Genomic DNA, 12,942 nt, shown 5'->3' with positions numbered 1-12,942 from the left:
CTCCTCCACACATGCAGCCTGTGAAACAGCTTCCAGAATCATTGGTCTTGCGTTAATTATAACATTTGAACAAAGAATCCCAATTTGCCGGGTTCATTTCACATGTTTCTGAATGACAGTAGATGCAGGCTGAGATTAGTCCTTCCAATTAAAAATAGCTTCTGTGTTTTGTCTGCTCCCTTCGGGAGTCACTACAGTAGATCATATGATTTGCCTATTTGTTTAGGTTCTCGCACATCCTTGTACATGTCTGGAACATTTGATGTTATTTTTTTTGTCAGTGCCATGATGTGACTGAAAAGCTTCTAGTATTTGCAAGATTTATAGTCGGTCTTGAAACATAACACAATTTTTCTCCAGTTGACAAAGTGTTTAATTACTGGTTTAAAATTCCGTAAAATAATCATGACTCAAGGTTTTTTTTCTTTCCATTTTTATTTAATTAAGTCATTAAAACAGCATATAACAGAAGCAAGATCCACTCCCTACATGTACCTTTGCTGTCGATTTGAATTGAAAGCAGCACTTTAAAATTCAGTATCAAGATATCGCTGCAAGTAGAAATATGATAACAAAATGAGGTGAGTCTGCAAAAACCAGGACGAATCACCGGAAACTCGAGTGTAGGTGAAACTCGGACCACTTCATTTAACACATTCATTCAACATGAGAAACACACCAACTGGAAGCTAATGCACACAAAGCAAAAAAAAAAAAATCCAAAATCATTACTGCTATCCAATGGCTGAATTATTACCAATATACAGATAAAAAGGTCCCATAACTCCTACTTTGAAACATCAGACAGTACAAATTGTATTGCAAGTAGTTACTCCTGTTAAGACCACAAAGCGCTGCATCAATTTTCAGAGGGTGAAGAAGGAGGAGGAAAAACATTTTTTTTTTTGATTACATAAAAGGTAGAAACCCTTTTCTGTGCTACAGCTTTACAGTCTACATGTCAGACTACCCCAGGTTGACTTTGGCAGGGAGCGGTCCAGCCTCTTCATCTGGTGCTTTAGAGCAGAGGATAACCAGTGAGGACGGGGTGTCAAGACTCAGTTTCTCTTCTTTCATGCAGTCGCTGTCACCGTAGATGCTCAATTTCTAAAAGAAAAAGGGAAAACATAAATATTCTTGCGAAAAACATTTTGATAAGATATTGTAGTTTGCTAGCCTGTAGTTGTTGAGATCTATTTGTTCCAGTCATTCTCGAGGTCTATGAACAATAAAGCAAGACCCACAAATCCTAGATGATTCAACTCAGCCAACATACCTCTGCAGGTACATACTGGTCCACAGCAGTGGCCAGAGTGGCGCAGCAGATCCAGATCAGAACCAGCACAGACAGGACCAGCGTGGTGGTGAGGATCCACCCGGTCAGCCAGGGGTTCCTGGAACGAAAAGTAAAAATGTCAGACCGATGGGAGATCCGTGAGGACGAGACCATTGGAGCCTTCATGAGCTATGCAGCTGAAAGTCATGTACGACGGACATGAAAATTATTCGGCGACCAACGAACCTGGAGAGACAGCCGAAGAAGGTGTATTCGTCGTCGTAGCCACGGGCTCCGACCATGTCTCTGTCCCTCTCCTGGATAAACGAGCGGTGGTATTCCTTGTAGACTGGACTGTTCAGAGCTGGAACTTCATAAAGAACCAAAATCAGGGATTACAACAGGAACAAAAGTGTCATTTGTTCCTTTCCATAACTGAATTGTGACCCGATTGTATTTGAACTCTTTGCCTTCCTAAAAGATACAAAACAATCCAGACCTCATTCCTACCCAAACATTCATCGCCAGACAGGAAAAAGTAGTGTTTGCACTTCGGAGAAGTTATACGAGGGCACTTCTCCATGTCAAAACTTTAATGACAGCATGACAATGCATCAAGTTAGACTTTTAAGTTTCAAATGAAAAGGTTATTATGGCACTATTGTATTGGGCTGAATGTGGCCTCTGAACTAGAATGCGACTGACACTGCTGCTTTATGTCACCACTCGACATACACAATTGATGATGAAACATCAAAAATTAATATGAGACTTTTCAGTCCAACTTACAGTTCCCCTGTGGATCCTCATATTTTTCCATCTCAAACTGGGAGAAAAACTTGAGTTGTGGTTCAGACTGTTAAACAAACAAACAAACAAACAAACAGAAATTGAGTTCTATATGATGACTTCTCCGAACAGTAATGAATAAAAGCAGACGTTTGAACAAATCACACCTGGAAGACGACAACTTTGCCGTCATCCACCTGAAGGTAGAAGGTCCACGTGGACGTGATTAAGCTTTGGGCCTGGTTCATCATGTCGTCCCAGAAGCCTCGGACCAGAGTAAGAGGGTAGAGGAGGTGGATCCTGGGCACCATGGCCTCCAGCTGGAAGCATGGAACAAACTTTAAACGTTGGCCCTTGGGCATGTAAAATGTAAACCATTCCACAGGGGTTTGATGCATACCTGCTCATGCCTCTTTTCTGCAAAGGGCAGCTGGTTCTGGCAGCCAAGGTTGCATGCATACTGTTCCTCAGACTGGGTGTAGGCTTCGTGGCAGGCTGCAGGGGTTTATAAATGGTAAATTACAGCCCAGAGAAAGCCAAAATGGGGAGTCACAGGGTTGAGTGGATTTGCACAGTGGAGGTTGTTTAGGGGCTATATGGCAGGTTGTTACGTGATGACAATCTTCCCCCTGCTGAATTAAATAGGTCACAAAACGCATAGGAGAGGGGTATCTTACTTGATTCACACTCGGATTTGGTGTCATTCAGAGCTGTGCTCTCACGAACAAACTGACAAATGGAGAAGAGACGACAGCCTCTCTGACAGGCGTACAGTTCCCCCTCCTGCAGATCAAAACACACGACCACTTGAATGTCTCCACGACAATAAATACGCACTTTAAAACACAATATGACTTCATCAAAGAGTCCTAATTTAAATATGATAATGTGTGGCAAATATAAATAAAAAAAACTACTTCTGAAATAAAACAAGCTAACGTCCGCAGATTAAAACTACTCACCCGCGGATATGTGTGCAGACTGTATGTCATCTCGCAAGACTTGTGGCAAGACGCCGTGTTTCCCAGGACGCTGTCGAAGACATCGGACGAAGCGAACGTCCCGGCCAGCAAGAGGCAGAAGCCAGACGTGAGCGTAAGGGAAGAAAAAGTCCCCATTTTACCTAGTGAAGCTGAAACAAACAATACGATGATCTTCCTCCTCTGTAAACTCAGACGCTCTCGCGGGATTTCACGTTCACGCGAGATTTGTCCCAGTTGTTATGTGAGGTTCAGGTACGTCCACAACATTCCTTCACAGATGTCAACTGCCATGAACCCAAGTTAAAAAGAAAGGAAACAGTCACCAGGGACGAAAAAGTCGCTGATAAGAGGAAGGGCACATCCGAATAGTCCCTCCTTTCTCCTTTCCTATCTACTTTACCTTAACCTCTCCCATCCACTTTATTTGGGACATTTTCTCACAGTGTTTTGAGATTCATTCCAAAACGGTTATCTGAATTCTTCACAAAAGACATAGCAACATATTCCTGAACCTTTGGTGTCCCTGCTCCCAACTCTGCAGGACTAGTTACTCAGAGAAAAAAAAACTGCATGAATAAACAAATAAATAAACGAACTAACAAACAAACGCAAATAAATAAATAAATAAATAAATACATATCTTAGTTGTTTTTGTCCATTCACTCTTTCCACATATTTTACCCTCATTTGATTGTAGAAGCTTTACGTTACATTTTCCCCCCCACGGTACCTGAAGGCAGCATCATATGAACCATCGAAAGGCTATCGAACCTGTATCCCGAGCAGCTATTGGCTTCACTAAACACTTGATTCGTCACAAATGCCATGAACAAAACGACTCCTAAATGGTAGGGGCGGAAGAATGGTTTGCTTTAAGCTCTAAATGTTCAATTAAGTTGAATTAGAAATGCGGGAGGTGTTTGTCACGGTTTGTTTTTAGCTGTTAGCTGTAGGTGCTAGCAGTGTTTACACCCGAGCTGAAGTGAAGTTTTTGGGAACTGTTTTTATTCAGTAGAATCAATCTTTTTATCTGACGATGGACAAGTTTGTAGTGAAGCTTCCCAAAGGAGAAACACTTCAAAAACCGAAGAGTGACGACAAGGTTTACAAACAAGCTACGATTGAATCCTTACGGGTGAGCTTCCACATGTTTTAAATTTGTTTTAAATGAATGAACATAATGAGTAAACATTGGCAGTACGTTTAATGACTGTGTGTCATCAATCAAGAGGGTGGTGGTGATTGAGGACATAATGCGGTATAAATCCATGCTGGAACTGGAAGGGCAAAGTCCAGCAAACCTCCTGACTGCCCTGACTGAGCTGAGTAAGAAGATCCCATCCAGAGAAGTGCTCAAGTCCACAAAAATAGGTAAACACAAGAAGCCCGTGAGTGCAAAGACATTGTGTTTGAACTTTTTCCTTTCATTTCTGTGTAGCTGTATCAGAGTCTAGTCTGGCAAAAACAACTGTTTCTCCATCCTTGCTGTTGGCATAACTGTAGAATTTGGATAACCAAAGAAAACATATTTTATTCATCCCTTTAGGGAAATTCCTTTTATTTCCACTTTGACCCATCATATTTCTAAGTGAGCAGCCACATTGAGGTGCTTAGGATAGCTAATGGGGGTCAAGGAGTCTTGCTCTATCTGTCCGCTGTGGGATTTGAACCTGTGATGTCCTGAGCCTAAACCACTTCTCTGACCTCAGTCTACCACTAGTGGAATACATGATTTTGTATCTCCAGTTACAATTTGGGTTTTGGGGCCTGTCAGTGCAGAGTTTGCATATTCTCCCTGTGTGGATGCTCTGGTTTCCTCCCGCAGACCAAAAACATTCACAGGACTAAATGACCTGTACACCAGAATTTTTGAATCAGATGTGTGTTAGAGGCATGAATATGTGGCTGTCTGCATCATGTACACACACTTTGTTAGCTGTAACGACTCCTGCACCCTGCCATGCTAAGTTGTACAAAGCATTATAAAGGACGTGGGTTGTTTTTTTCCCCCTCTACAAGTAGAATTTCTCTTTGAAATGACATTAATATATAAATCCAAAACTGCATCTGTAACTCTTCCTTTGTCCAGTGGCTACACATAGTTCAGGTTTTACCACAGCATTTTAATTTAATTAAGCTTTAGTTTACAGAACCAATCCAAACTGTGGATTTTCTCCTTCTTTAAAAATCATTCTCCAGCAATTTACTGATGTATCAGAATATCTTGATTGACTTATACTGACACTCCAGTTGCCATACTTCCCAGCAATAACGAAGGTGTTTTATTTTTTTAGTCGACGTCATTCCTCCGCTGTTGCATCTCCGTATTTGTAGCTGTTCTGCAATAAATCATCGTCTTCGGTCATGTCCTGCCATGTCCGCCACTGTTTAAAGTGAGGATTAGGCATAGCGCCAGTAGACTCAACTTAGCTCAATGCCTTCTTCTAATGGGAGTGCTCACAGTGCAGGATCATCCATTTGTGAGCAATGTTTCCCCAAACAAAAACTTCAAGCCTTTGTCAAAATCTGCACACTTTGCGCAAATCTAATGAGTACATTGATTGGACTTCAGATTTGTTAACTCCTGAACCCCATTAGCTTTTCTCGAGGATTCACTTACTTTATCTGTTTGCACTGTGAATGTGAAGCAGCTCAGTAAAGACATGAATGTAGATAATTGGAAGATATTCTAATTGTTTGTGTGGCATCAGTTTAAGTGCGTTACGTGATCTATAGCGACTTTGATGCCTTTTATGAGCAATTCTTGCAGAAAACGAGCTCATATCCTCCCTCCCGCCTCTGTATATCACTGTGTAGACTAATGCACTATTGATGTGGAAACTATAACCGCACATTGTGAAGTCATAAAAAGTTTTGATGTTATTTCCAGTAGCGCACATTGCAGAGGCAAATCAATTCAAACTCACATAGTCATTCAGGGGCTGGCACTGCATTGTTATGGCAGCATTATAACTCACAAGCGCAAACTGCTATCAAAGCTGTATTTATCTCATAAATGCCAGACTAGTCATCAAACTAACTATATTCAAATGACTTCAAGTAATGTAATGAGAACCTCTCGTCTCTCCTAAGGTCACACTGTCAACAAAATGCGAAAGCATCTGGACCCTCAGGTGAGCTCGATGGCAGCGAAAGTGTACACCGACTGGAGGACATTCATTGAGGAGAATTCCAATAAGCCGGCTATTGAAGTGCGCTCAGACAAACAATCTGAAGGACTCAGGAGCAACGCCAGAAAACTAATGGCTGAAGCACTGGAGGTCAAGGTGAGAAGAGCAGAGAAGTGAAGTTCAGTGTCATGTGCTCACTGTTGTTTTTCTTTTTTCTTTTTTTTTCATAAAGTGAATATCCTTTTTCTTTTACTCCAGGAGGATTCTGGTCTCATCGACAACATAGAGAGGGAAGTGTTTCATCGGAGCTCCCGGTTGGTCAGCAGCTCGTACAGACGGACCGTCAGAGCGCTGGTCTTTGCCTTCAAACACAACCTCGACATCAGGACGCAAGTGAAAGACGGCTCAATGACAGTAAACCAGCTGGTTTCCAAATACAAGAAATGACTGAAACCGTTTTGTTTTTTTTTCATTTCTTTTGAGGGACAATATTTAATGATTTTTCTAGGAAAAAAAAAAGAAAGGTACAAAAATACGTTGACACTTTGTGGCACATCAGTATTTTCAGTCTGTTTTTAACGATTCCTTTTGTAATATCACTGAATGATTATTCTTTTTTTTTTTTTATAATTTGAATTAAGTTTTTTATACTGCCTATATGTGTATAATGTAGTATATATATATCACTAAAGAAGCACCAGCCAAACAATCGCTATCACCATGAGAATAACAGCCAGCACACAAATGCTGATGAATACAATATCGCTCAAGTCGTGTGGCTCAGCTTGGCGCTCCCCGACGTCGCCTTTATTGCTGTTGTCAGTCTGCTGGGCCTGCTCCTCCAGACGACGCTCCTCGGCAGAGATGATGGACACTGATGCGATCTTCCGCAGGGCATCGCACTGCACCTTATATTCCTGCAGATTCTGTTGCTTCCCGTCAGAGAAATCGATGTAGAGTTTGTTCACAAGCATGGTGATGTTCCTGTGTTTCTGCCCCCCCAAAAAAAGGATAATCAGTTACAGTTTTACCCGGAGCAGGATCCAATCCTTGAATCATTATTACACTTCATGAGAAAGTAAGACTACGTACCTGGCTGGCAGTTCCGCAGTTGACGAACTGAGCGAGTATTTTATATGCCGTGGGCGTCAGCTGTGCCACGCAGGATGGGTTTCCCAGGTAGATGCTTTCACGCTCCAGCTGCGGTAGAGACTGCTGGGCTATCAGAATAGTGAATTCTGACCTTGTGCAGCTAACATTTACAGGCACCACTTGAATTCAGGGAGGAAGGAAAAAAAGACAAGTTTACTCTTTTTTTCTTTTAAAGAAAGGTCAAACCTTGTACTCGATAGAAAGAGCAGAAAGTCTTGAACCCGCCGTTCCGAGTTCATTACCTCCAAGATACGAGGCGGTGAATCCTCGATGAGCCTCGTTTCTGTCCGTGTTGAGAACCACCAGCAACCTGTTGCCCCTCGAGACAAGAGACGGAGGATGCTCGCGCCCACAGAATCGGCCAAGCATGGCGTCTGCCTCGCTGTCCCCGTCATACACCGCCACGGAGTCGTAGTCACACTCCTCGGACAGACTGTTGCGATCCTCCAGATCCATCACCGGGAAGAAGAGTTTGATCCGGTACCCGGCAGCCAGAGTGATGCTCCAGTGGCAGTTGATGTTGTTCGGGTAGATGTTGGGGAAATGTGGGCTGCTGAAGTTGCCGCTTACAGCCGACAGGACTTGTTGGCATTCACCTGGTGAAGACGAACAGACTTTGTTAATCTTGAATGAAACAGAGCAAGCCGTTGCAATTCCTCCAGCCAAAGTGCTTTGTGTAACAAGTCGCATGTAGATGTACAGAGACCAGTTGTGTTGATGTTCTCCTGCAACTCTCAATAAAAACAATGATGGACTCTCAAAACATTGAACTATTTGTTTTTAACTAATTTTACTTCAGGGGCCACAGACATAGTAGTTTGATCTCAAATGGGCATATATATATATATATATATATATATATATATATATATATATATATATATATATATATATATATATATATATATATATATATATATATATCTTTGTGCATAAAGAAGTTCACATTTAATGAACAATCATTTTACAACACATGACAAACCTGAAATCTGAATTTCAAGGTCATTATTGCACTGTTTACACCTTCAAAGGCATAAAACACTTCTGATCACAATATGAACAACTGGTCTTTAATGGAGACACATTATAGATCTATGTAGTGATCCTGATCATCTGAATGGACTCAGCCTAATCCAGAATAAAGAGTGCCCTTGTTGGTCAAATACAATTAATGTCATATTTTCTCACATCAGAATTTCATCTTGTGGGCTGGGGTCCACATGTTTGACACCCTTCGTTTCAAACCTTTTACAGGCTTTTAAAATGTGAACAGACTGAACGTTATTGTGCTTTTGAGAACTCACTCAAGGATGATGGCATTCATGCTGTGTGGTATGCTGAGATGGTCTCAAGCATTTGTTTCATCTTTTTGTGAGACCTGCAGCATGGTGTGATGGATTTAATTTTATTTTTAAATACACAAACCCAATCCTAAATCATTTCCTCTAAAAACCGAGTTATTTTTCGCCATTTCTGTATTGTTCTGCAAATCTTTAACTCTTCACTCTGAATGAATTCTCCAGTTCCAAGGTTTTTCTGTTCTGAATTTGTGAGTGAATAGAGCTGCTTTGAATGTAACTTTCTTTCAGTTTGACAGGATCGATAAAAGCCAAACCAAACCTTCCTACCTGAGTAATAGTAAGCTTTAAACCCCCGTCCTCCAATGTTAAAGTCGGACTTGAAGACAACCAGAAGCTGGTTAGAAGTGGTGACTGTGTTGGGGGGTTTGTCGGTCCCACAGTGTTTGCCGAGGTGTCGGTGTGTGACTGTCGGGCCGTCAAATAGGGCCACATAGTCAAAATTGCACCCATCGTTGTTTTCCAGCTGGAAGTCCAAGAAGACCAAGGTGACCACGCTCATGTTTGACACGTGGATGGCCCAGGAGCAGTCGGCGTTGTTGCTGTACTCTTGAGGATAGCCTGGGCTGGAGATTACACCGGACAGGCCCGTCAAGACCCCACCACACATGTCTGGAGAGATCAAAATTACCGTACACGTAGATTCAGATTCAATACTAGTTTGATATCTTTCATGGCAGCATCACTGATACCTCAGCTCGGATTTGAATGTTGTGTTCTGTCCTCTCCTCTTAAGAAATTTGGAAAAATCAACATTTTCTTTGAAATTTTGACAATTTGCTTGGTGGTCTAGGAACCATTGGAACCTGTTGCTGGGTGGTTTTGGCTCACGGGCCTTGTGTTTGACAGATTCAGAACTGCTGTCGTGAGGCTCAGTGACGAAATGTCTCATTAACTTTTGCTTATCCTTTGTGATAAAAAATGCAGACAAGCAGCATCATGCAGTAGCTGGTATTATTGTCACTTGCGCACAGTCATATGCTGGAATGACTCTCAGTCCTGCTTCAATACAACGTCTGAGTGGGTTTCAGGTCATAAACCTCAGTTAAAGAAACGAGTTGCAGTACTGCCCTGAAGCGAGAGAAAATCAGCTCAAGACGGCAGCTGGCCAACCAATTTCTCTCATATTGCATTAAATATAACAAGTTACCTTTTCTGTAGCCAACGCTGAAGCCGCTGAAGGCCACATGGCGGTCTGAATGGAAGATGATGGACATGACATTCCAGGAGGAGGTGAACTGAGGCGGGGAGATGTCGCCGCAAAACGTCCCGAGCAGGTTCCCCTCGTCCTCGGATATGCCGTTGTAGATTTTGATGTAGTCGTAAGCGCAGCTGGCATGGTACTCCAGCTCAAAGTGGTGGAAGGTGAGGAGGACGGACGAGCCTTCCGCCACCACGATCAGCCAGGAGCAGTCGATGTTGTAGGGATAAAGGCCCGGGAAGTTTGGACTGGAGATATTACCAGAGGGAGCAGAGAGGATCCCTCCACATTTGACACCTTATAATCAAGAGAGAATTTTTTTAGATCTGGGAAAAGATGTACTTTAGGCTTTACATATTTATTTGACAATTTTTGTGTGTGTATATATATATATATATATATATATATATATATATATACACACAACACCTGCAAGATAAAGCACTCCCATGAAAGTTAAGCATTGTTCCATCAAGATAACAAATGGCAACTCACCCTTTTTGGAATCAGCCTTGTCACCGAGCAGTAGTAAATAAATCAGTATCGTCACCCTGAGACTCATGTTGTTATTGTTGATCTTGCTTTTGTCACACCTCAGCTGCACTACCAGCAGACACACGGCAGCACAGCCTTGAGACGTCAACAGCAAGAGCCTGTGGAGGTGAAAAAAAAAAGGACATTGAAAAATTCATCCACAGGCCGAATGAGGAACCCAATACCTAGCTCGGTCCACGCGTTGCCCTTCTTCTCTAAATTTTAATGACCGATATCCAATGAGCATGAGTGGCTTGTCAGGACAGTGTTTGGAGGGATGTTATACATTTTTAATGATGGTCAAACACACACACACCCACACACACACACACACACACACACACACACACACACACACACACACACACACACACACACACACACACACACACACACACACACACACACACACACACACACACACAAATACGCACGCACTGAGCAGCCACTGCGGGTGAAATAGATAAAGAGACAGAGGGAAATAAAACAGAGAGAGAAGGGTGATCCCATTTGTCACCAATATAAATGAGTTCATTAGAGGGATTTAAGAAAGGGAAACATCCCAGAACTGTTGATATCACAAAGTAACAGGGAGCACAGAGTAGACATTGTTTGTGCATAAAAGCAGCTTAGGCATGCATTTGTATTTTAATGATCCTGAATATATTTATATTTATATAAAACAAAAAGGTAAAGAATGATAACACTGGCTTTCTGTTAGTTTCTGGGCACTGCATGTGAGGATAATGCAGAATGTAATGCTGTGGGCGGCCTGAGTGCAGTTTTAGCTGTCACTCATATTACACCTGATAAATTAATCATATGCTTTGCATGCCGACTACTTTTTCATATCAAATAAATACGGAGTAGCATAAAGCACAGTTTGTGAAACAGAGCTGAGATATAAAGTTCTGTACTCATTATTCTGCAACAATACTGCAGCCCTGCTCATTTAGATTTAACATTTTATGTGGGAAGGTTCCTGCTTGTATTAGTTGTTATATTTTTTTAATTTTACATTGTGTGAAACATTTGATTGCAAATATATTCTAGTAATTGGCGAGCATAGAGGTAGACTGGTGAACCCCTTTTTGATTTCGGGCCTGTTTAGAGTTTGCATGTTCCGCATCTGGGTTCATTAAACAAGGCGATTAAAGACCAGGCTCTGCTACTGTGGATTGAGCAAGATGATCCCCATTGTACAGCTCTAATGCTAAGCTATCAGCAATATAACAAGTTACTGGATGAGTGGATGCACAAGCAGTGGGGCTATATTGATCCAGTCCTGCAACTGTCAGTTCACCTGAATGTTTAAACTGGCTTCGAACTAACTACGTTTTATGTGAAAGCTTGTATTTACTTTTACTTTATGTTGAATATTTGTTCCAGGGGTATAATGGTCAGCTATGTTCAGCTGCATGTAAGTTGTATTGATCTCCTGATGCAACTTTTCAGAGTGAAAACAAACTAAAATGTTTAAGCCAGCTGTGCTGAATTAAATCCAATCCTTTCCAATGCTTTAGGTGATAGGATGCCTGTTTGTGTTTTTTCATTCATTACTTTCACTTGATGTTGAGCATTTGTTCCGGTGTGGGCATGCATGGAGGTGTTGTGGTCAGCACTATTTTCTCAGCCTTCAGCCTTTTCCAAGAATCTAAAAACATGAACTATAGTAGGTTAACTGGTGACTCCAAATTGCATGGCAGTTTGGTAATCCCTCTGTTTTTTTCAACTGTGATGACCGGTTCCCTGTTCAGGGTTTCCATCAGGGGAATCAAATACACTCATTTCATCTTGAGTGGGCTGGACTGTTAAAATAGAGCCATAATAACTTTTAAATTGAAACTTTAAAGTTTTTCTTTGTTGTGGTGCAGAGTATATGTGATGCAAAAAAGTTGATATTTTGGCAAAAACCAAACAATTACTCCCAAAACTTACTACAACCACAATATGAAACCAATTTTAAATTGGTTAAGTATATTTCATTTATTGTATGAAGCTAAAGAAAACAAAACAAAACAACTCAATACAATACTGAACAAAAGTTTTCAAATTCCTGAATGAAAGGGAGCAGAAAGAATTAAATTAAACTTATATACTCTGCACCTTTATCTCAAATAATAATTTTCCATTGAAAATTAAAAGCAAACAGCAAATAACAAAAAAAAAAGCAAAATGACAATAAAGTCTGAGTGGCCTGTATAACCAATCTCGCTTATATCAGCATTCTATTTCAAAAACCAAACAAACAAAAGAAAAAAGAAAAAAATGAAAAACACTTTCTCCGATGCCATTTCTTTGTATTTCAATAATAACCTTTTTTTTCATCACTTTTTAAATCTAGCGTGTGTTAGAATCTTAATGAAACCTTCTGGTGTAAAATACAGTGAAATGTCTATAAAACACATCATATAGCTGTTGTATTATAGGTGTTTTAACAAACTCACCGTGACAGCAATTAGTTTAAAAGAATCTAGGTTTTCTTAGAAATGTTTACAATTTCCTTGATGCCTTGACT

At 41.1% G+C, this 12,942-nt stretch overlaps 3 protein-coding genes across 3 annotated transcripts; 1 reads left to right on the top strand and 2 right to left on the bottom strand.

The window, feature by feature from the left end:
- Positions 1 to 429: 429 nt before the first annotated feature.
- Positions 430 to 3,220, bottom strand: tmem59 (transmembrane protein 59). Its single transcript, XM_080503162.1, has 8 exons — positions 3,028 to 3,220; positions 2,743 to 2,848; positions 2,466 to 2,560; positions 2,233 to 2,385; positions 2,066 to 2,132; positions 1,523 to 1,646; positions 1,277 to 1,394; positions 430 to 1,107 (listed from the first exon to the last, which is right to left on the bottom strand). Exons 1-8 carry the CDS (start codon positions 3,181 to 3,183, stop codon positions 967 to 969), a joined length of 960 nt encoding a protein of 319 aa, XP_080359288.1. The 5' UTR covers positions 3,184 to 3,220; the 3' UTR covers positions 430 to 966.
- Positions 3,221 to 3,879: 659 nt separating this feature from the next.
- Positions 3,880 to 6,790, top strand: tceanc2 (transcription elongation factor A (SII) N-terminal and central domain containing 2). Its single transcript, XM_080503980.1, has 4 exons — positions 3,880 to 4,183; positions 4,278 to 4,419; positions 6,142 to 6,335; positions 6,438 to 6,790. Exons 1-4 carry the CDS (start codon positions 4,085 to 4,087, stop codon positions 6,624 to 6,626), a joined length of 624 nt encoding a protein of 207 aa, XP_080360106.1. The 5' UTR covers positions 3,880 to 4,084; the 3' UTR covers positions 6,627 to 6,790.
- A 30-nt stretch (positions 6,791 to 6,820) lies between these two features.
- On the bottom strand, positions 6,821 to 10,452 carry cdcp2 (CUB domain containing protein 2; the record flags this gene model as incomplete). The annotated part of the gene is made up of 6 exons (XM_080503979.1): positions 6,821 to 7,171; positions 7,272 to 7,450; positions 7,574 to 7,927; positions 8,960 to 9,301; positions 9,840 to 10,187; positions 10,386 to 10,452. 6 exons carry the CDS (start codon positions 10,450 to 10,452, stop codon positions 6,866 to 6,868), a joined length of 1,596 nt encoding a protein of 531 aa, XP_080360105.1. The 3' UTR covers positions 6,821 to 6,865.
- Positions 10,453 to 12,942: the final 2,490 nt, after the last annotated feature.

This window comes from Blennius ocellaris, assembly GCF_963422515.1.
Source record: "Blennius ocellaris genome assembly, chromosome: 10".
NCBI classification, from domain to species: domain Eukaryota; kingdom Metazoa; phylum Chordata; class Actinopteri; order Blenniiformes; family Blenniidae; genus Blennius; species Blennius ocellaris.
This window is presented reverse-complemented; position numbering and strand designations above follow the sequence as displayed.